At 60.0% G+C, this 23691-nt stretch overlaps 1 protein-coding gene across 2 annotated transcripts in view; it reads right to left on the reverse strand.

Moving 5' to 3' along the window:
• Positions 1-1533: 1533 nt before the first annotated feature.
• The window catches only part of ACOT7 (acyl-CoA thioesterase 7), an 81846-nt gene continuing 59688 nt past the window's right edge, over positions 1534-23691 (reverse strand). For both annotated transcript variants that reach the window (XM_044913860.1, XM_021683390.1), the window contains exons 8-9: positions 17886-18070; positions 1534-1899 (exon numbers count right to left, since the gene is read on the reverse strand). In XM_044913860.1, coding sequence (XP_044769795.1) covers positions 1801-1899; positions 17886-18070 — 284 coding nt within the window. In that variant the 3' untranslated portion in view covers positions 1534-1800. The remainder of the gene's footprint in view (positions 1900-17885; positions 18071-23691) is intronic.

Genomic DNA, 23691 nt, shown 5'->3' on the forward strand with positions numbered 1-23691 from the left:
ATAGGCCACCAGCAGTGGGAGGCTGGCACAAGGAGGCTGGTTATCAGGTGTGACATTTCTAAGGCAAACACCTGTGATCCAGTCATCCCTAGCCTTTGGCCACACTGCTGCCCCGCTAGCGTTTGGCCCCCGGCACCCCCGCCCCCACCAGCCCAGCTCACCCACTACTGCCTTTACTAGTGCCCCTGCCCTGGGCCCAGCTGGCTCTGGGGACAGGTGGGAATGGGCCTCCGATGGCCAGCCCGGAGACCTCGTGTTAAACGCTTTGTTAGCCTGGGCTCCCCCCAGCTGCCCCGGTTAGTGGATTTTAGGTACCTGGCTTGCCCAAAGCCGCACAGGTGAGTGGCCAAGCCAAGACTGAGAAGGACGTAGAAGCCCTGGTGCCCCCTTCCCTCGGGGAACCCAAGGGCTCAGGCACGGCCATAACCAGTTCTGGTTTCGCGGACCACGGTCTGGCTGGCCTGGGCTGGGCTTTGTGCTGCACGCACAGGGCAGGCCTCCCGGTCGCTCCCAGCCCAGGCACCGCCATCGCCTTCAGGAGGTCGGCACGGGGCACGGGCGGAGCTGGGGCGGCTGAGGGGTTGCTGCCGTGGCCTCACGTGGCGTGTTCCCTCCCCCGCTTCCAGGCAGGAAATAATCCCGTCAGCCGGGACGGAGGCCTGAGACGGATTCCAAAGCTCTTGGCGGGGGTTTCTGCACATCTGGAGCCCCTCCTCGCTGTGAGGCTGCAGCTGTTGTGGTCGGTCTCCATCTCCAGGCTGCCAGGGTGGGCCCGAGTTGGGAACGTTCTCCCACCACCGGGCGTGCTTGGTGGAGGAGTCTTCCTCAGCTACGGGTGGGGGTGAAGGACGGACGCCCGTAGTGGCCTCAGCAGCTAGTCTGCCCCCTGAGGCTGCTGGCCTCGGTGCACACACAGGGCCACAGATGTGCACACGCGCGCACGCACAGTCATGCATGGGCACCATTCACACACACACCACCCTCAGACCCCCCCCGCCACGAGCCTTCCCAATAACCCGTTGGCCTGACTGGCTGGGGGTTCCCACGACAGGCACGGGGGCCCTGGCACCAGCTGGGAGGCCCCTTCTAGCAAAATCCCTGCCTCTTTCTCCAGAGGGCTAAGGTTCCAGCACTGCTTCCCCTAAGAGGTGGAGGGAAGCCAGGGCTCCCATATGCTGAGCGTGCAGCAGCCAGGCTGGCCTCAGCTCTCTCTGCACATCACCTCCCTGAGTCCTCGAAAGCACCGTCCACCCCGCCTACGGGAAGGCTACTGGGGGCTCAGAGCTGGCATCTTGCATAGGCCAGAGAGAGGGCAAGTGGGGGGCTGGTGCCTCCAGGCCAGGACGTGGAACCCGGGCCCTGGGAGGGAAGGGGTGTTCTCTCCAGCCAGCACCTGAGTTCTGGGGTACACGCAGGCATTGGTACCCGGGGGGGGGGGGGGGGGGGGGGGGGCCCATGGAAGCCTCTAGTCCCCGCATCAGGGCTCACCAGGAACGCAGCCCCCCAAGACAAATGACCACCCAGGACCAAGGTCCAGCCAAACAGCAGCTTTATTAGTGACGCTGGATTCTTTACACACCGTGTAGTGTGCACGCAAGTATTCCCTAGGGAGCGCTTACACCAGAGTGATAGAAATAAAGCTTTGGTGTGTAGGTTTCCAGGAGAGAGCACAGGTTAACACTGCAAGACGAACACTTCACACAACACCAGCTCTCAATGTGGATTGGGTTTTTGGCCAAGGGGGTGAATTCTAAGTGACTAGACACTGGGGCTACTCCAGGCCCAGCGCGGGGGCGGCCCTTAGGGCTGGGGCTCCGGCCGGCCCTGCCGTTTGGCCTTCATCTGCAGGTACCGCCCTTTGCCTTCCTCAAAGCGCTTCTTCTCGTCCTCGGTCTCGGGCTGTGGACCACACACAGAGACAGGCAGGTTAGAGAGGTCACAGAACCCTGACTGTGGGCCAAGGCCCGGGCCCTACCCCAGGAGGGCCCAGAAGACCCCACCCGGGCTCCACTGGCCAACTGGGGCTGCTTGGGTGCCAGGCGCTGGCCCTGTAGGGATGCCAGTTTCAGGAGCACACCCACGCCACCCTTCACAGCAGGTGGAACCCCCAAACCAGTGCCCATTTGATAATGAACTGCAGCTGGAAATGCTGTTGATAAATGAAACATGGGAGGGAAGGCCTAAAACAGGGCCATGTGTGAGGAAGGAAAAGAGGGTCCCTGTTGGGGACGCTGCGTTTGGTCCACTCCCAGGGAATGCCAGTTGCTCACAGTCCCTGCCCCAAAGGGAAGTGGGGACAAGCGCTGTGCTATGTCCCCTTGGGAAGGCCACTTTATTGTACCAGGAGCAATAGTGACCGCTTTGTGGGCAGGGAGCCTCGGATGGCGCAGATGAGCAGGAAGCGGCTCCTTGGGTCCTGCTCACCCCTTCCCTGTCACGTCTTTCCTCTGAGCAACCTAGGAAGCCACATCCCCATACTCGGGGCGGGGGGTACAGAGCCTACTGACCAGAGGGAATTGGCCGAACTGGCAGGATTGTGAACGGTGCCCTTTTCACTTTTTTTTTTTTTTAAGATTTTATTTTATTTATTTATTTGAGAGAGAGAGAGAGAGAGAGAGAGAGAGAGCACAAGAGAGGGAGGGTCAGAGGGAGAAGCAGACTCCCCGCTGAGCAGGGAGCCCAATGAAGGACTCGATCCCGAGGGATCGTGACTCAGCCAAAGGCAGTTGCCCAACCAACTGAGCCACCCAGGCGCCCGCCCCCTCTCACTTTTAAGAGTGGCCTGGTCTGGAGGTGCCTGGGGGGCTCAGTCGGTTAAGCATCTGACTCTTGGTTTCAGCTCAGGTCATGATCTCAGGGTCGTGAGATCGAGCCCCACGCTGGGCTCCGTCCTCAGCACAGTCTGCTGGAGAATTCTCTCGCTCCCTCTGCTCCTCCCCACCCTCCCCCACTCTCTCTCAAAATTAAATTAAATTAAATTAAAAAAGAGTGGCTTGGCCTGGCCACTAAAGGGTGTGACACCAGGCAGAGGTCACTCCCCGAGGCCCCATCTATCCCACTGTGAAGTTCTCTCTCGCCAGCCCTGCTCAGGAATTCAGGTTCAAAGAGCTGTGTTGATTCCTCTGGGACATTTCCTTGCGATACTTTGAGGGTGTCTGAAAGCTAAAGAAATGGGGCAGTTGCCCTTCATCCACAATGACACCAAGCCCCAGCAGCTATTTTTAGGCCCAAGTGTTTTACAGGCAAATGGTATATTGGCAAAAGAGAGAACAATCAGCCAGAGGATGTAATGTCAGGTTAAACCAAATATTTCCTCCCCCTCAGCCTTCTCAGAAATTGTTCGCGAAATGTCACCAGGTGTAAACTGTCAAAACCTTGTGGCTTGGAGCCAGTGGAACATTTGGGTATTTAAAGAACTAGGATCATGCTCCTTATAGCGGTTCTGGTGCGTATTTGAAGAGTCTTCGGAGCACACGTGGACACTGGTGGCTTCCCAAGACGCTTTATTGAGGAAGGCCCTCCTGCTGCTCTGGTTTCATCTCTGGCTGACTTTTTTAAAAATAAAATTTGAGGCCATGCAATTTGACCTGAGACAGCCCAGGGAAACAAAATGTTCTCTCAGTTAGAGCAGGCAGTGCTAAGGGGGAGCTTCCTGGGGGCAGGAGGCCAGGGGCCCATCCCTGTTGCTGGAGGCACCCCACAACCACAAGGCCGCATTCCGCGGGGCCGGCTTCTGTGCAACCCAGGCAGAGCTTCTCCAAGGTAAGTCACCTGGGGGTCTTATAGATGCAGATTCTGGTGCAGGGGGTCTAGGGGCCAGGGCCTGAGACCAATTTCTAACAAGCATCCCGGTGATGCGATGCTGCTGGCCTGGGGACCACTCTGTGCAGCATGGCCCTACCGTCTATCCATCCATCCCTGCAGCAAATGGGGGACAGCTGAAGAAGCCAAGAATGCAAGGTCAAGTCCACCAGGCTAGGTCAGTGGGGCCTTTTGCTCCCTCTCCTCTGTGGAACGTGCTTGGCGTGGCTGAGGGGACCCGTGGCTCCCATCCACCTGCAGCCAAAGGCCAGGGCTCAGGAGAGCGGCATGGCTGGGCCCCTCTTCAGGGGGAGGAGGGGCTGCAGCCAGGCTTCCCGCCTGCCTCACAGAGGACCAGCTCATGGGCAGTGTGTTTGGGTCCCGGGGCTGGGAAGCTGGCTGAGGTGGAGAGCCTGGGCTGGGCCACGTGCCGAGGGTCCGCCCAGCTCAAAAGGCCCAGCCCCTCTCTGCTGGGGGATTCTGGAGCAGGGCCTCCCTCCAGCTGGTGGAATTTCCATTCCTGGAACAGGGGAAAGAAGGGAAGAGGCTTGGAAAGAAAAGAATTTCTCAAAAACAAGAGCGTGAGCCTGGCCTGGGCAAGGCAGCGGGATGGAGATTGATGGCCACCAGGCCGTCTGCAGAGCCCACTGGAGCCAGGTCCTGCCTGATGGGAGGGGCCCTTCTGTGTCTCCAGCCCACGAGTGTTTCTGGAAACCAGCAGACATGGGATTCACACGAGGAACTTGGGCCGCAAATGCTTGGTCACCAGCCAAGGGCTCTCAGGGCTCAGAAGAGCAGGGATGGGTCCAGGGAGAGCAGTGAATGGAGCCTCCATCAGGGGTACCCTAGACAGAGGACCTGTGAGTGACAAGGAGCCCCCAGGATGCCTGGGTGGCTCAGCCGGTTAAGCGTCTGCCTTCGGCTCAGGTCATGATCCCGGGGTCCTGGGATCGAGTCCCGCATGGGGCTCCCTGCTCAGCAGGGAGTCTGCTTCTTTCTCTCCCTCTGCCCCTCTGTTCTCTCTCTCACATAACTAAAATAAATCTTAAAAAAAAAAAGCAGGGGCGCCTGGGTGGCTCAGTCATTAAGCATCTGCCTTCAGCTCGGGTCATGATCCCAGGGTCCTGGGATCGAGCCCCACATCGGGCTCCCTGCTCAGTGGGAAGCCTGCTTCTCCCTCTCCACTCCCCCTGCTTGTGTTCCCTCTTTCGCTGTGTCTCTGTCAAATAAATAAATAAAATCTAAAAAAAAAAAAAAAGCTAATCCTGACAGTTCTAGGAGATGCCTAGACATTGGCCAGCGCCACCTGCCCTCTGGAACGGGCTGGCCTGCCTCGGACCCCTCCCACCACACTGCATGCCCTTCCCAGAGAGGCCTCTTCATTCTGCCCCCAAACCAGCTCAGCCTCCCCTCTGGAGCCAGGGTGGGGGACCAGCCAGGCTGGTTTGAATCTGGCTTCGCCACTTACCATCGTAAGGCTCATAGACTCACTTACATTCTACCCTATAGGGGTGCTGGGGCGGGGTACCAAAGTCCTCTCAGCTGTCCCCAACAAGTCAGTGAAAGAAGCCCCCCCCCCACCTCATGTACGAGTCCATTTCTACCAAACATTTAGAGTAAGCACATCCACAGAGAGAACACAGGTTAGTGGTGCCAGGGGCTGGGGGCGGGCTGACGACCCAGGGGTGCATGGTTTCTTCTGGGGGGATGAAAATGTCCTAAAATGGACTGTGGTGATGGTTGCACAACTCCGTGAACATACTAACACCTCCTGCACTGGATGCTGTAAACGGGGGGACTCTACAGTACATCATTACATCTCAAACCCACCAGAGGTGAACACCCCTCCTCACAGTTCACAGAAAGTCAAAAAGAAGGTTCAGCATGGCGATGCCTCCCAGCCAAGTCCCGGCACACAGGGCGCAGCAGGGCCGAGGAAACACTCCCTGAATTCCACCGGGCGCTTTCTCTACAGCGGCCGAGCCGCGATGCATTCACTCCCGGCAGGTGCACTGAGCGCCTCCCAGACGCCGCTCTGGGCCTGGTGCTGGGACCTGCCTCGGGAGCTGACGGTCTAGCCGGCAAGACGCAGGGGAACAGACAGATTATACAGTCCGTGGGAAAATGACAATGACGCGGCCCCACCACAAGGTCAAACAGAAGGAGGGGGTCTCGAGGGCCAGGTGCCAGGGAGGCTCCGCAGTGGGGAGAGTAGCCAAGTGGGCACCGAGGTACACGGAGGTCTGCAGGTTGCCTGCCTACAGCAACAGCTGCTGCCCTCCCCAGTGGGTCAGGCAAGCAGCAGAGCCAGGCCCATTGGGCAGAGCGAGCCACCTCGGGAACGGCCTCCCTGGGAAGGAGCAGAAGGCAGAGTCCCAGCATCATCGCAGGCACCTCATCCGTGCAGTGGGAAGTCAGTCTACCGGGTCTGTGTGGATACAAGGAGCAGGGAGAGCACCCAGGCCATCTCCAACCTCAGGCCTCAATACAGTGGCCCCCACAAGCCTCCAGGTAACACACCTTTGGGGTGGGCATCAATCTGGATGGCCTTCCGGGCCCTTCTAACTCCGAGCAACGCTGTATTTATAAGCAGGAGCCTGATGCTGGGCCATTGGTCCTGCAGCAGCCGTGAAGACGGCTGGTCCCCTGGGCCAGGTCTCTACGGGGCAAGGAGCTGTCCAGAGTCTAGTCCACTGGTAAGAATAAGTCAGCAACAAAGAACAGAGAGCTCTTCTCTCTTTGAGAAACACACTGAAATACTCGGAGGCGATGATGTGATCTGAGATTTGCTTCCAGCGGCCTGCAGGGTGAGGTGGGCAGGGGTACACTTGCATGAGCAAGACTGGCCCTGTGTTGCTAACTACAAGGAGTTCTTTCTTCTCTTTAGTTTTGCATATAGTTGAACTTTTCCATAATTAAAAGGTAAAAAAAAAATAAAAGCCAACTAGACCCATCAGGGCAGCTGCAGGGACCCCTTCTCCCTTCCCTGGGCACAAAGAACTTCAAGTCACACGCAGTCAGTCGAGGGGCTGAGTCCGGGGTTGGAGAGGAGCTGCTCCCCTACCCTGGGCTCTATTTCCCACCTGGCACCTTCCTCCCGGCCAGAATACCCGCAGTGTCCCGGGCTAACCCACACGGCTGTGACAAGATCCCTCCAACTGCCCAGGTAAACCTCCTGCAGGGACTGATCCGAAAGCCTTCCCGCCCCTTCTCCCACACGGGCTGTGCACAAGGCATGAACCTGGGGCTAGGGACGAGGAGGAAGTTCTCTGGGCAACAGCTTTTAGCGAGCTGCCTGCACCGAGTCCTGGTGGACTGGACCACGCCAGCACGTCCGAATCTACACGACAACCCAGGAGGAGCACCAAAGTCGTTACCATTTCCCTTCTACTGATGAGAACGCAAGGCGCAGACGCGGTGAGGGACTTGCCCAAGCGACAGCTGGTGAGCGGCAGGCCCTCGATTGAGCCTAGGCGCTACCGCTGCTCCAGGTCCTTCCAGCCAATGGGCTCTTACTGGTGGGCTCAGCAGTAGGCAGTGGGGGACATGGTGACCCTGCGATGTCGCCCTGGTGAACGGGAAGGGCCTGCCCTCCCAGAACAAGCCTGGAGCCCACCTGGACTCGCAGCGGCTCAGCCCCCGGGCCCCAGGCCACGGGAGTGAAGGCGCCCTCTCGTGTTGGTGCCAGCCTGCCAGGGGCCCAGGCTCAGGGCTGCGTTCCTGTCCCAGCCCCTCACTCCAGCCTTGGAGCTAGGCGCCTCCCCAAGGAGCTTCTCGAGCTCTAGTGGAGAAGGGCAGATGTGCCCTGCATCTTCCCTGTCTGGCTCAGATTCTGACACCCGGTCACTCCCGGGAGCCGTGAGCGCAACACCGGGGGCTGCTGGAGCCCGGTTTACGAGCCGCCGCAAGCAGCCACGCTGTCCTCCAGATTTCCACAGACATGAGCGAACGTGCCCCCCCTCCCGTCACATTTAGGGGAAGTCAGAATTGGGGCCATCACCCCCATGCTTTTGCCCGATACGCGAGACATGCTCCCTCTAGTTCATCAACTTCGGGAGTGAGGGGCGGGGACGAGAGAGGGACCGTCTGCACGGCACGTCAGAGCCTGGAAGCCGGAGCGGCGCGGTGTCGGGTCCTGCTCAGGGCCAGGCCTCAGGAGGCGAGCAGGGCGCCTGGCACCCATCCTAAGGAGGCGCTCCCCACTCGGGCCGTGCGCGTGCTGGGTGGCACCACGGGCCTCCCCTCGTCCCGCGTGGCTGGGACAATTCCGTCCAGCGTGGCTTTCTAGAGCTCATCCTCCGGTCAGGCCTGAGGCCGGCCCTCCACCAGGTTACCCCCGACAACTGCAGCTACTCACCCCTCTCTAGTCAACAGGCCAACCAGGGTTCCAGAACGTGTGTGCCAAAGGCTCTGCATGCTTCTCTCACTAGTTCAGTCCACAGTCACCTGAGGAGGGGCAGGGCCTGAAGTGCAGGTAATTCTAGTCTATGCTGTGGCACAAAACACAGAAAATTCTAGTCGCTCGGTGGAGGGAGAAGCCAGCGCCCAGCACCAACGTTCGAGATTCTGCCGCTAACTCATCAGACAGAACTAACACCGCCTCGTGATGGATGGGAAGGCAGCCGGCCAGCCGCAGCGGGGCCAAGACGTTTGCAAGGCCGGGGAGGAAGGAGCCGGCCGCGGCTCGTCTCTCTTCTGGGCTCGGATGACGGCATGTGCTGAATGTTCTGGGCTCTAGAACCCCGCCTGGCGTAGGAGTAGTATCTGGTTGATACCAAGGCACCGAGCACCCACCCTGGGAGCGTGGCACACCCGCACCTGGTTGCCCTGGGAGCCGGTCAAGGGCAGTGAGGCTCGTCGCTGCCCCCCTGCAAACAGTGGCGGGCAGGGCAGCGTCCCCGCTCTCTCTGCAGGCACAGTCCCTGCCCTGGTGGCTGGAGGACATTCGGCCTCCCCAGGCCGTGAGCGCCGACGAACGGCCCTCCCAGCCAAGTGACTAAGAGGGGCCGCCACTTCCCTGCCGGGTGTGAAGCTGACAGAGCCAGACAGAGAGCTGTGGCACAGGCTGCCCCCCCCTCTGGCCTCCCGTCTCCCTCCATCCGGCAGTAAATCAATACAGAAGTTGCTGGCTATTGCTGTTTTTAATGGAAGGCTAGGGGTGGTGGGGGAAAGGAAGAAGCTCCCCCGTGGGAAACCACGTTTGCTTTCAAGTGCCTGAAGCTGTCGGCAGGGCGGAGGGCTCCGGACCACAGGCCAGAGGCTCTCGACAGCCCGAGCACTCACCGGCACCCTTGGGGGGGCCAGGACCCTGGTGTGCCGCTGCCCATAGGCACGAGGAACCCAGGCTCTGGGCCACAGCGACCTGGCCGTGTGGCCTTGGGGCTGCCCCCTCCCCTCCCCCCGTCGCAGGGCAAGGCGGGTGTGCCTGATGCATTCATGTCACCCACAGCCTCAGAGACGGAACAGCCTCCTGTCTGCCAACCCACCACACTGCCCAGGGCAGAGGGCGGCCCCGGGGGTCCTCGTAAGGCTGCAGGGCCTCTGCCTCGTCACATCCAGCCGCAGAGATGCAGGGGTCAAAAGCGCCCCCGCCCCCTCTGCTCAGGCGGCTGCAGGGGCCTCAGATCCGCGTCCTTCCCCTCCCTCCTCCGGCTCCCCCTGCCAGGGGCTGTCTTCCGGGCTCCCTTCCACTGGAGGGAAGCCTGTGGCTCGCAGAGCCCCACAGTGCAGACCAAATGTTTTCCAGTTTGCATTTTCTGTGCTGCGAGAACACACATTTGGAGCTTGGCACGGAGGGCGAGTGACTAAGTTCCACCCTCAGTAAAATCAATAGCTTGTCCTTTTCGTAATTAAAGAATGTCTGGTGCAAAGAGGGTTTCCCGTGGTGACAGAGCAACTTCCTGCGAGCCTGAGGGACGCAGACGTTCTTAATTAGGAAACCACGCACTCACCTCCTCCCGTCTTCGTACTGGGAGACAGGAGGGATCTTGGGACAATCGTGCAGGCAATTAGGATGTCTTCTGATGACTGGAGCCATGCAATGCGGCCAGGAAGGGACAAGCGTGGCATCCGGGAGCCCTAGCCTGGCAAGCAGCCATGTCCCCAGAGCGCGGCTCCACCCGTGACCGTGACCTCCGCGGGCGGCAGAGCCCTCACCACCCTGCCTGAGGCATGCACAAGGGGGCTCATCGCGGCAGCTCCAAGGGTGAGATCGCTGTGGAACCGATCTGCCGTGCGGCTGTGGACTCCCCTAGGAGAGGCCGGCAGGAGGCTGAGGAAGGGGCAGGGAGCATGGGGCTGAGGAAAAGGCAGCGAAGGGGGACAGTCTCTGGTAGAGGAGGCGAAACAGGGCTCGCTCCTACTGGGCGGCTTCTCAGCAGCTTCTCCCAAGGCATCGGGGGTGGGGGTGGGTCAGAGCCCTTGCTCCCGTGACCCCCGGACGGTGACAAAGATCGTAACTGCCATTTGCTGAGGCTGGGCCTGCCCCAGGCCCTCTGCGTGCGCGCTGTCGAGTCCATCTTTCTTGTCCTCTGTCTGAAGCCGGCACTGTGCCTGGGACACAGCGAGGGCCCAGGGGGCATTTGCTGAATGAACGAATGACCAAACCAACGGAAGATCAAACCAAAAAAAGCCTTAATAACAAGTTGGTGTGGTCTTTGTGCCAAAGATTCAAAACCAGTGGTTTTGCTCAATGGACACATGGTTGGGTATCATGTTGTCCCCAACCGAGTCGAGAGCTCAGCCCACTCAGGGTCTCCACAGGAGCCAATGACAAAGCCATGACCAGGAGCATCCAGCACAGAGAGGCGCGGATAGAGCCCCCAGAATAAGCACCTCCTCTCCTGCTGGCTGTGCTGACATGCTTTAGTCTGCGTCCGTATGTGCGTGTGCGCGCGCATGCGTGTGCAGGGAGACCCTTCTGCCTCCTTCCGATCACTGTGGGGGTCTTGGGGCCTGTTTCTTACCTGCACCTCCGACTACACTTTGAGTACCATGTGCCTGGATTCACAAGCTCTTTGCCACAGGGCTCCACACCACCCTGCACAGAAAGCACGGTGCCACCAAGCAGCAGTGTTTCGTACGTGCTCAGGGGCAGGTGGCCCTGCATTCCACCCCAGGACACAGCAGGTACAAGCCTGCCCTGCTGCGAACCCTTTCCTGGGTCCCCACAACCTTCACAGGCCTCTCCCCTTATTCACCGTCCAAGGTGGCCACTGCGGAACCGAGGGCACCCTGACCAGCTGGGACGCCCCCATCCACTGCATCTTCTGCACGTCTCACCCACAGGCCTCCCCTCCTGAAGCCACCTTCCTGGCACCACACGGAGTCAGGCCTAGCAGTGCCCTCCGAGAGCCTGCCTCTGGGTTTTCACGCTCTACAGAAATTAAAATAGCAAGGGGGGCACCTGGATATGAAAACACGGCAACGAAGCAGTAAGACTGGTAGTTCATGAGTAGAACCTACCAGCATCTTAACAAGAAAAGGTGTATCATGTGTGCCATGGGCCCTCTCCCTTTTGGACAGCTGGCTGTTGGATGTGAACTGGGTGGGATCCCCAAAGCACGGACCGTTCCAGCAGAGGCTGTCACGGAGCTGTCAGGGACACAGCGGAGCGTCCAAGGGCATGTGTAGGTGGGGGCTGCACGCCCCCTGGGCCACCCACACCCCTGATCCTCACAGGCCACTAAAGCTCCCCATCACCAACCATTCAGCTTCAGGATCCTGGCATTTTCCCATCACAAGACAGACTCTCTGTGAAGCACCCAGAGCCAAGCGAGAGAATGGAACACTGGGTCAAGAAGCTTCACGAACAGTCTAGTCCTGGACTCACCCCTGTGCAGGGCAGCAGGGAGCACAGCCCCCTCAGTAATGTGGCTTCTCATACCCTTCCAGGAACAGCATCAATCAGGCTGCACATCTGAATTTCTGAAGTTAGGGAGCAACTGAAAATCATTCCAGCACACTGAGTGCCCAGGCTGCTGGCGTGCGTCCCCAAGCCGTGGAGCAAACCTGGGGACCCCGCCCATGACAAGCCCTGGGTAGGGACCCCCTGTCCTACAAGCTGGGGGTGATGTGTGCTCCGCCTGCCACAGTGGGCTGTGCAGAGCACGCCTGGCCACGGTCAGCAAAGTGGCAGCCTCCTCGGCGGCTGACGCTCCATCCTGAGGAACGGAGCCATCGGGAGGACCCCATCCCCCGCCATGCCATGTGCCTGGGGCCAGGCCTGGGTCCAGGGAAACAGGGAACTGGTGGCTGCTGTAAGCCTTTCCCCGTGCGTCCTCTTCAGGGTGAAAGGGTGAGAGGCCTCCTAGGTAGGTCATCACTGGGACAGTTCAGAGAGGCCCGACCGAACAGCAACTGCCTGGCCTGTGATGGCTCCAGTGGGGAAACTGAGGCTCAGGGATGGGAAGGGACCAGTCATGGCCGAGGGGCTCAGGGGCCTGCACTCGGTCCCCTGGACCAGAGTTAGCCATCTGGTCGCCTGTCTGCAGGACGAGAACTATCTACCCTGACTCCCAGCGCTGGATCCACTATAGCACAGGAGAAGCGCGTCGGCATTCCACGAACGCCCCAGCTCCTTATGACCAGACCGTTGTCACTTCGGACACCCGGGACAACCCCCCGCCAGCCCCTGCCCAGGCGACAGGGAATGGCAATGCATGTGCACAGGCCCAGGCACCCCAGGCCTCTCGAGTGACTATGCCCTCCACGCACGTGTTCTGACCGTGCTCTGTGTGGAGCTCACCGGCTCGCGTGAGCCTCACGGTGAAAGGACAGAGGGATGGCTGCACCCCTGATTTCCTCACCGCCTCCCGTTTTAACCTAGAAAATACTTTCTGGTCATTTCAGTGGCTGAGACGGAGGCCTCCGGGGCTAGGCCCTGGTCCACCAGGAGGCAGGCGTCCACAAGCACCAGCCAAGATCCTCCATGGTGGGGCAGGCTCGCTGTGGTTTGGGTTTTCTGGGAGCAGAGCGATCCTGCTTTGTAGACACCGCCCCCGCTGCCCCTATGTGGGCCTCAGTTCACTGGGGCAAACGTTCCTTTTCCAAATGATCCACGAAGCGGTGAAGGGTTCTCTCAAACCCTGCACTGCCTACGTGCCTGCGATGGGTTCCAGGCTCGCCCTCGTCCCACCGCGCCCCGTGTCGACACACACCGTCCTCACAGCGGGCCAGGACGCCTGCACCTCTGGCACTCCCACCCGCACACATTCCCCAGCGACACCTCCTGTCTCCCTGGGGCCCCGGGGGTAGCAGCACCCACGTCTCAACCAGAGAATGGGAGGCGGGTCGGGCAGGACAGCGCTCACTCTGCCCTCAACACACACAATTTGGTGCTCATGTTTCTGGAGACTAAAAAGGGCTCGAAAACATCACCCATAGGAGGTGCTGGGACCAACCTGGTGCCTGGTCCCCAGGCAGCCACCCTAGTGGCATCCACCCCGTGTCTCTGCACAGGCCCCCTTTCCAGCCCTGCTCAGTGAAATCCGGGGCATGTCCTCCACCCCTGAGGTCAGAGGTCATGGCCACAGAGCGGCCTTCAGAGGGGGGCCGGGCAGCCGGGGGGGCCTGGGCCTGGTGTCCAGACCAGCAGCCTGGCTCCATGCTGCGCATTTGCCTCTTTAATCATTAGCCTGGAAAGTGTCAGCAGCTGCTGGACTCTGCGCATCCTCCCCAGCATAAAATATTCACCAAGAGAAACCCCAAACAGCAACGCTGCCTTCCGTGTCAGCCGGGCCCTGGGGATGGAAGCTAAAAATAGACAGGAAGTAGAAGACTTGCTGACAAGACGGGGAGGGGGCGGGGTGGGGCGGGGCAGAGGCCTGAGCCCCCCCACAGGCACCGGCGGGCTGGCTGCAAGGAGCTCCTGTGTGCTTGGGGAGGCAGACAGTGTCACACGGCGGTCCTCAAGGGAGTGCACACACAGACTGAGCTGAAAACTCCTCTCTGGGGAGCTGCACCCTCCCTGCCAGAGCCTGGGCCCCAGGACACCTCCGTGAAGAATCAAAGACCATCTTTAATTAGCAAGATAACAGGCTGGATCAATGTGAGGCCAGCCAGCAGGAAGACAGGGCCATCACTAACTGCTGGCCCCTCAAACCTAGGGATTCGGCCACTGTCCCCTTCACTCAAGCAGGTGTCTTTCCCCACCTGCTGGGCACCAGCATCCCTTCCTCTGGGCTGGCCCTCCACCTGTGATTGACACCCCCGACCCACGTCACGGGTTTCTAGAAAGGGCACGGGCAGCTTCCCGGGTACATAGACTGGCCCAGACCCAGGACTGCTTTCCGCCTCTGTGAAGGTCATGGGTACCCTCACAAAGGGCTCCTGGACCACAGGTACTGTCCATGGGAGACTGGGCCCCTCCTGGCTACAGCACTGGTCTCCCCAGCAGGCTGAGTGCCGGGGTGCATGCAGGGCAGGCGGGGGCAGCCCACAGCAGCTGCTGGGCTCTTGGGCAGGCGAGCGTTACAAATCAACTACGGCTAGCACTTCGGACCTGGCCAGAAAACCCTGTCAATTCACATTTACTCAGAATGAGCCTTTGCAGAATGAAGATGGTCCGACTCCTCGGCTGTGCTTACTCTCATACCCATTTGGGGAGCCCTGCAGGCCGCTGTACCCCCTCAGCTGACAGCAGAGGAAAGGCCCCACATGGTCAGAAGGCTGGGTCCCGGGGCTGGGCCTGGCCGGGATCAGCTGGGTGGCCTCAGGTGTGTTCCTGCCCCCTCCTCTGCCCCTACGGGCGGTCGGCTCCAGCCCCCAGGCCTCCAAGTCCCCGGTTCCTTTTACCCAGATAGTTTCTGGGAAATGGCTCCCCTGCCCCCAATACCAGGCCCTGCTTGAACGCAGCCCTGTCCATGAGGTCCTCCGTGGAAGGAACCCCCTTAAGTAGCAACAACTGTCCCAGGGAATGCCGATCCCCCACCTCCTGCTTCTTCCCCCATGACCCTCACCAGCATCTCACAGTCTGGTGTCCCTACTTGCTTACTGGCTCCCTCCAGGAGAGCGTCAGCTCCAGTGGGAGGGGTCCAGAAAGCACAGTGAACAGCAGCAGACAAGTGTGGCGCTCCCAGAACCCTCACCCACCCTCTGTGGCATGCACTAGGGCCGTCCCCCTGGTACAGATGAGGAAACAGAGGCGCACCCAAGAAGAGCAAGCCTGGGACCACACAACCATACACCCTGACCAGAACCCCGGCAAGCAGGATGCCCATGCCCACGTGTGCCCCGACAGGACGTGTGTATCTGCAACAGTGAGGGGGGAATCCCTGGGGCGTTCAGGGACCTGCAGCTGCCAACTGCCCACCAGCAGGGCACTGACCAACGCAGTGGGGGAATGTGGCTGGAGAGGCGAGCAAGCCCATGAGCCACCCACGGGTATTTTCCTGAGCCCCACTCTGTGCCGGGCATCCTGGAATCACACATCGGTCTGGATACACCGGAGGATCTGAGATGGTGCCGGGTGCTGGGAGATGGTGTGGGAACAGGAGAGAGTCGCTGGGCAGTGGTGGGGGTCAGGCTTTATCTCGAGTGTGGAGGGAAGGCGATCTAAGGATGAGCTGAGAAACAGTGGAAGGAGCTGCCTCCGCAACAATCTGAGGGAAGGCGTCCAGGCAGAGGGACAGTGCGTACAAAGGCCCTGAGGCAGGAATGAGTCTGGGGGCTGAAGCCAGAGAAGCCAGCTTTGCTGGACCCTGTGCCGAGGGCACCAAGGCCAGAGAGCAGATTAGGTGGGAGAGGGAGAAAATCTGATTTTAACAAACTTCCTCTGCTCCAGTGTGGGGTCGGGTGGAGGGCAGCAAGCCTGGAGGAGGCAGTACAGCTTGGGGCTGAGCAGGGATCCAGCCAGCGATGGGGCCTAGAGACCGTGGGTGTGGGGGGCTGAGCAGCAGAGAGGAGAGGAGCCAGGCACGTTCCCGGGCTCACTGAGAGAGGGAACCCGTGAGGACCAGTGGGATTTTTGGGGAAGGATGATGAGCTCAATTCAGGATACATCACGTTTGAGATGCGTGCGGGTCCCTATAGGAGACTGGCAGAGCTGGCAGAGCCCATCGGGGACTGAACCGTGAGCACAGAACAGTGCTCGTGGCATGAGGCCTGGACCCAGCCTCCCAAGGGGGAGGGAAGGGCATGGTGGGCACCCGTCAGGGCCTGGTGTTTGGGGGATCACGGATTGACTGTGTGGACACTGCGGTCCTGTTTCAAGGGAGCACAGGTCCCCCCGAGGCCTGGCGCATCGTGCCAGGCCGCCGAGATAGAGACGCACAGTGTCCTTGCATCTGGCCGCGCTGCTGGAGCCCGGAGGCTAAGAACAGAGAGCAAGCATTCGCCTGTGTGAGGCGGAATTCAGCATTCGGGATGGGGCACTGTGACAACATGGAAGAAGATGGGACAGGGGTCCAGGAGAGAGGCGGGGAAAGCCTGTGTTTGAGGGCCAAGAGGAGCAGGCAAGGTTCTGAGGAAAAGTGGCCCAAGACCCAGAGACACGTGGCTGCTAAGGTCAAGGCCAGAGGCGGTCAGGGGGAACACACGCTCATCAGCCAAGGGGACAGGGTGGGCATGGGAGCCATCCCCCCGGGGCCACGCGTCAGGGCGAGGGGCAGCGTGTGGGACGCACACCCCCAGTCCTCACGCTCAGGCGAGGCTGGTCTCAGGGAGGCTCGTCGGGCTGACAGCAGGAGGGCTGTGTGGGGCTCCCTGCCTGTAGAGGGGGCAGGTGGGGGCAGAGCTCCGACAGAGAGAGGCTGCGGGGCCGGAGGGAGCGGCACGTGGGAGCCTAGTTCCCGGCCCGCGTGAGCAGCGGGTCTCCACTGTGGCGTCTGTCGTAAAGGTTTTCAGCGCCCGCTCTTCTCCTGCAGGAGGCACAGGATCTGCCTGGGGAGCAGCCACCGCGGGAGCGGCAGGGGGCCGCATAGTGCCAGGAGCTCGAGAGAATCCCCCCGCCCCCGCCCTGGCCACTCTGCCCCCCACCCTCACCCCGGGGGGCCAGGGAGCTCCCCCTGCGGCCCCACAGGAGCGGCCTCCAGCAGCAGACGTGCAGGCCGGCTCAAGGGGCATCAGGAGCAGCCCGAGCAGCCGCAAGTCGTGTGCTGGACCCAAACGCAGGCTCCCCGGGATGGGACGTATGACCCTCCACAAGTGCCTCAGCCTTGTCGGCCCGACGGGCCCTCGTCTGGTGACGGGGGGCCAGCAGCGGGGGCCCCGCTCCCCAGGGCTGGGGTGCTGCTGGCTGCGGGGAGCCCCAGAGGCCTCGCTGGCCGGTGCGTGGACAAGGTCCAGGCGGGACTGTGACCGGCACTGGCAAGGGATGTGTGAGGCTTACGGTAAAACCATCCTGGGCCTCAAAGGAGATCTGGAAGCAGCGTGCATGTGTTCACTCATTCATTCACTCATTCATTCATTCCACAGTTCCCGAGCACCTCCCAGTCAAGCATCCTCACCACCCACCCACCACCTTCCCCATTCCCCACTTTGGACGTCGGCCACCTCTGGCTCCCTGACTCTCCCTGCGTCCAGCACTTGTCAAATTGCTGGGGTTCTTGCTCCGGGACCCTTCAACACTGCGGTGGCAGCATCCCACGTGAGAGGCTGTGTGGCCAGACACCTGCCATCTCTCTCTGCATACCCAGGGCAGAGCCCGGCCAGGCAGCCGAGGCAGGGAAGGACCATGAGTCCCCGATGCCCAGCCCCGTGCTGTCGGGGTCTGGCTCAGCCCCCATCAAGCAGGACACTCAGGCCAAGGCTCCTTGAGAACCCATCCCTCGGGAGGGTCCTCAGCCCCATTGTAGCTTTTATACGTAGCTCTGGGAGCCCCTGGGCACTGTACTCACCCTTGAGAGAGAACCCCCAGAGCAAGGAGCTGGTGAAGAGGTCTCTCCCGTCCTGTCTGCCCGGTCTGACCTCACAGTCCACAGGGGAAGGCCCTCGCGTTTGAGGGGCAGTGCAGCCCAGGTCACTGGGCCGCGAGGTGGCCGGCCGGGCCAGGGCCCTGCCCCCCAGAACGGGCTCATAGGACTCAGTCTCTCTTGGGAGCCGCTGAGTGCTGGCGGGGCCAGCCAGTAGGGCGGGCGGTCACTCACCACGAGCTGGGGCACGGGCAGCGACTTGCCCTCCTGGCTCAGGGACACGTAGGTGAAGAAGGCACTGGCAGCCCGGTAGCGCTTCTGCGAGTTGTCCACCACGGGGTCGGCGTCCACCAAGACCTCGATCTCCATGGACTTATTGCTCGTGAAGGTCATGCGTCCAGAGATGGTAATGACACAGCCTGTGGGGCACGCACAGCGGGTTAGCAGAGGGCACCGGCGGAGGGGCGGGGAGGGGCGGGAGGGGCGGGAGGGCACAGGGAGCGGTTCACCAAGGGCATTAGGAGACACCTGGTTAGGCAGCGTCTAACAACTACGAGGACATGGAAATGACGAATTCTCACCGCGCCTCGTTAGTAGTCCCGAATGCTCATCTGCCTCGGGAGCAGGTGTTTGCTTTTAGTGTTTACGTGGACATTTGGAGTGGTGGCCGTCACCTGGCCCCCTGCCCCCTGGGAGGGGCGGCCCCCAACCTGCCTTCAGGCAGCTGGAGGGTGAGCTGGCTCTGTCCCTCTGAAGTCACATTAAGGCCACGTAGCCACACCGTCCACACTGTGACCTTACTGTGCCACACGGCTGCCCCGCCATGTTGCTCTAAGCCACCTTCCCGGTACCTTCCCAGCTCCCTGGCTATTGTTCCTGATGCTGGTCTGACGGCAGCCTCGGGCGCTTGGCAGGGCCAGTGGTCACGTTGACTCTGGTCCTGCGTTCCCCCAGAGCCACTGCGTGTACTTCAGCCCACGTCCTCCTGCCCTTCTGTCCTGTCAAAACCATGCCTGTGCCGTCAGGCTCTCCCTCTCTCCGGCTGGCTTGCTCACGGGACCAGAGCTCTCCTCGGAGCCGCGGACCCTGCCCCACAACATAGCCGAGACCCTGAACTTGGTCTGAGTCCCCAGGTGCTCACCACCTGCCTGGGCTGGCATGGTTTCCCTTGTTGATTATGATGCAGTCCAGAGTCCTACGTTCCCATAACACCATCCCGGGTGTCCCTCTCCCTCTCAATCTCAACCCAACCTCCCTGTGCTCCCCATGCCCTTTGGGTCATGACTCTCCACCCTGGCAGCTGCTTCCCAACCTAGAGTGGTTCTCCTCCCCCCAGCCCCCCATTCATGGGCTCTCGCCTGCCATCCAGCCTTGGCCCTTTCGCACCTTGCTCCCTTCTTCTCACGGAGCCCAGTCTTCTCCTATAAACAGACTTGACTTGCCTCCCAGGGTAACTATAGGGAAGACACGAAATGACACACCAGGTGCTAACCTAGTGCCCAGTGGCAGAAGGCACTCAGCACCGTCATTATCATGGCTGACGGTGTGGCTCTGGACCACGAGGCAGCATTAATCCTCAGGGGCTTCCGGGGGGAGGGGCTGACACCCCCACCAACGTGTAGCCAGAACGGTCCCCCAGCCCCCGCTCCCAGCATGGCCTTGTTCTGGGATGGGTTCAAGGAAATCCCTGCCCAAGTCTAGCACATGATGCTGAGACCCGCTCCCTGGAACCAGCCCTGGAACCAGTGCTGGCCGTGGGAACCTCTTAACAACCCTGGGAACCCTGGTGTCCGAGTTCCGAGGAGACAGGCGCCACGAGACACGTTCAAAGACCCAGGAGGACAGACAAGTCAAGACAGCGTGGTGACTGTTAGGGGTGAGCATGTGGGCAGGCCAGAAGCAGGGGCAGTTATTCCATGTTACAGAGTACCAGAATGTTCCAAGCCACATTCAATTTCATACTTACAGGGAGGGCTTCATGTCCCGTACAGCCATTTCCGGGAGGGAAGGAAGGCCACGCGGTCAGTGACAGGGCCATTATGGGAGCTCTATGAGGGCAGAGTCACGAACAAAGCACCCAACACACACCTGTGGCCAGGCTGAGACCAGAGTGCGAGCACGTCAGGGCCCAGGGTTGGTGGGCAATTCCTGCTGCCCAGTTAGGAGCTGCCTCTGTGACCCACAGGCTCACCAGGCTCTGGCCGAGTTACAGGCAGCTCGGCACCCGGGGCAGGATGGGGGAGGTGCAAATGCATCTCCCTGTGTCCTTCCCATCATCGTGTCCTCTCTACCCCCAGAGAACCTGTGATTGCCACGGGGGCTCTCCTGAGAGGAATATAACACACCAATTCTGCTTCTGGTTTTGGGGGGTCAGGACAGCCCTGCAGTGCTCCCCAGTGGCCCCCAAGTTGAAGGCTCTGTTTTGGATGACCCTGTAGGTGCACCTCTGTTCGGAAGCATGGGCAAACCCCCATCTGAGTGTGCCCGGCATGAAGGCGGCACCAGGCAGGGCTGCACTCATGCCCACACCCAGCCAGGGTCTGCGGGACTTTTAATAAGAGAACACACGGCATCCAGGCTCGACCTGCTCACCTCCAGGGACCGCCACTCCTATCAGGAGGCCAGAGGTCAGTGGGGGCAGGTGCTCATTGCAGCCATCATGCACAGGGCTCTGGTGGACAGAACCTGCTCCAAGGCTCAGCCCGGCCTGGCTCCCCCTTCCTGCCGCTTCCTTGAGGCTGCAACAGTGCTTTCTCATGGGATCGGAGCCGGACCAGGGGACTGCAGGCCCCTTCATCACCCAGAGGGGGAGCAAGGCTGTAGACGTGGTTCACCAGGGAGCACGGGGCTAGGACACAAGGCCAGCGGCAGGCTGCCCAGACATCTCATGGAGATGGGGTGTCAGGCTCCTTCCCACAAGCTCTGGCTCATTCCATCCAAGGTGCAGGGGCAGGGCCACAGGAGGGGTGTGCCAGGCCTAGCCCAACCCCCGCCTGGGACACTGGGACACCACCTGAGACAGGGAAGGACCAGAGCGGCTGGCTTGTGTTGGCGTGCACTTCCGTTTGCCCGAGGAACTGCAGACTGGAGATCGGGACCTGCCAGGCACAGCAGCCAGGCGCTCAGAGGCTCTCTGTGGGGCACGGCGGAGGCAGGGTGGGCCAGAGCACGGGGACACTGCCTGGGAGCTTTTCCACTAGGTCACATGTCCAAATCCACCCGGACAATGGCTTGTTTATTTAAAAGACCAGGTGCGACCAGCTCAAGGGGGAAATCGCCCCCTGTCATCGGTGCTAGGAGCCACGAGCCCACCAGGACAGGCTCAGGTTGTCAGGCCACTCTCCTGGCCTGGGGGACGGAGGCCAGGAGGAGGCCCCGAGTTCTCCTCTAAGCTGCTAAGTGGGAACAGCCAGCCATTCCCCGCCGAGTGTCTCCATGAAAGGTAGGCTCTCTGAGGCCCGGAGCGGCCCCGGATGGCCCGCGGTGCCCTGTGGAGGACCTCGGGTTCCACAGGCTCTGGGGTGCACTGGGCAGGTGGCCAGCCAGGACCCACACCGTGCCTTGGCTTCCTCATCTGCAAACAGACACAGGAGTAGCTGTCTCTCGGGGAGGTTGTGACAAACCAGTGAGCCTGCAAATGTGGCCACGTGGAGGTCACTTGCCCACATTAATTATGTCATGTGGACGTTTAGCCCAGGACAGAAATTTCTGGTAGGGTCAGAGTGCCCTTCTGCTTAACAGCCCTCCAGGAAAAGCCACCTTAAGCCCAAAGGTGGAGTGTGCCCACACAACGCTCTTAGGGTCTTTGGGTGGAGAATTACACCAACACGGTAATAAGAAGTAACGTTTAAAACAAATCACATTTTTTCTCTATAGCGGGCACATAAATGCTGGCCAAGAGGCTGCTTCTAACACTGTCTAAATGACTCAACAGGCTATTGCATTAGCAAGGGAGATTTTACGTTTTCAGCTTGTGAAGAACACAGGGTAGCAAAGCATTAAAAACCCTGCCCTTTCTCTCCAGGTCCCAGGAGATGAGCAACTGTGCCTGATCGGACGCCGAGACGTGACCAGAGCAGCAGTGCTCCCTGCACAGGAAGGCCAGGGCCGCAGCTCAGCTCGCCCGGTACATCAGCATGGTCTGAGAGGCCAGGACTCAGGACCCCAGGACGTACGGTACCCTCTAGACCCAAGTTCCGGTGCCAGCTCTCTGTAAGAGGCCGAGACTCGCCAGGAAGCTCACCACCCCTGCTGCCTCCCTGCGAATCCCCCGGGCCTCAGAGGTGCCGGATATCAGCAGCTGAGGGGTTTGGGACAGGCTGAGGGGCACTTCCTCTCAGGCCTCCCTGAAGCCCCCCAGGGCTGAGCTTCTTCTTGCTCTCCTGTGCGCTCTGCCAGGGTCCTGTCTACAGAGCTTATAGGAAAAGACACAGGGCGGGGAAAAGGCAGGGCTCGGAAACAGTCTGGAGCCCTACCTGCCTCTGTGTCAAATGGAATTAATGGACTACTATGGCAGGAGGAGCAACGGCCCCCAAAGATGTCCATGTCCTAATCCCCTGAACCTGTGAATTATGTGGCCTTGCATGGCAAAGGGGCTTTACAGATGTGGTTAAGAGCCTGGAGATGGGTCGACCGGCCTGGATTATCCAGGTGGGCCCAGTCTCATCATAGGGGTCCTCCCAAGTGGATGAGGAGGCCATAGCAGAGGGTCAGAGAGATGCCACCCTGCTGACTTTGGAGATGGAGGAGGGGCCGCTAGCCAAGGAAGGCAGCCGGCCTCTAGACGGTAGAATAGGCAAGCAGCAGATTCTTTCCTAGAGTCTCCACAAGGCACCCTGGCTTTAGCCCAGTGAGACCCGGTCAGGCTTCCGACCTCCGGAACTGAGACAGCAAATCTGTGTTGTTTCAGCCACTATGTTGTTGATATGTTGTTACGGCAGCCATAGAAAATTAATACAACTACGTAGGTAGATGCTGCACTGGGTGACTTTAACGTAGCCCAGTTTTTCGGGGCTGCTGCTGACCCTACATCATAAGTAACTAAAATCAGGAGCACGGGGCGCCTGGGTGGCTCAGTCGGTTAAGCGGCTGCCTTCGGCTCAGGTCATGATCCCAGGGTACTGGGATCGAGCCCCGCATCAGGTTCCCCGCTCGGTGGGAAGCCTGCTTCTCCCTCCCCCACTCCCCCTGCTTGTGTTCTCTCTCTGTCAAATAAATAAATAAAATATTTTAAAATAAAAAAAATAAAATCAGGAGCACGATACCTTATAAAGCTCAGAGAATATTACCTTTACATGGTTTTATCACATGTTTCTACCGCTTCATGTGATATTTCCATGTTTCAAGCAGGGATTCTATGTCAATACAAGGAATCTAGAAACTTGAGGAAGCTCCAAGTAAAAACGAATTACAAAGGCAACTGGGCCAGGATCCCGGAAGCCACACAGTTGCAGACCTGGTGGGTTTCCAGTGGGAAGGATGGTCGGTGGCCACATGTGGAAATCGGTTCACGGTTCCATCAAGGGCTCAGGAAGTCAAAACTTGTAGTTGTCTTGCCACAAGGTATCCAACCGAAATGAAGGGACACAACTGTCTGGTATTTTGTAAGTTCTGTCTCCGATCTCGTGGTTCCAACCACTAGATACCTAACTGAATTTGGAAGTTGGAGATTGTAGCAAATTCCTCTTGCGAATTCCAGAAAAAAGCAGAGCCCCTTGAGTACCAGCAAGAAGCTGAGAAGCAGGCCTGTCTAGTGAACCCCAACTGGACCCCCGAGATCGGAGCAGGGTGCCCCTGCAGATGGCGAGCTTAGAGTACCCTGGGGGCACAGGCTGCCTCACGGGAAGCCTGTGCACCCAGCTCTGCAGCAAGCTGAGTGGTGGGGGGACCCCGCTGAAGGGGGCACTGGGGCACCAGGCTCTGTACTGAGTGTCCGTAGGACCTCTAGGGGTCTATGGAAATGCGTCCCAGAGCATCAGACGCTGGGGACAGAGTCCAGACAGTCCAGAGAGCAGCGCTGCCCAGCAGACTTTCTGTGATG

This window comes from Neomonachus schauinslandi, chromosome 4 (genome assembly GCF_002201575.2).
Source record: "Neomonachus schauinslandi chromosome 4, ASM220157v2, whole genome shotgun sequence".
NCBI classification, from domain to species: domain Eukaryota; kingdom Metazoa; phylum Chordata; class Mammalia; order Carnivora; family Phocidae; genus Neomonachus; species Neomonachus schauinslandi.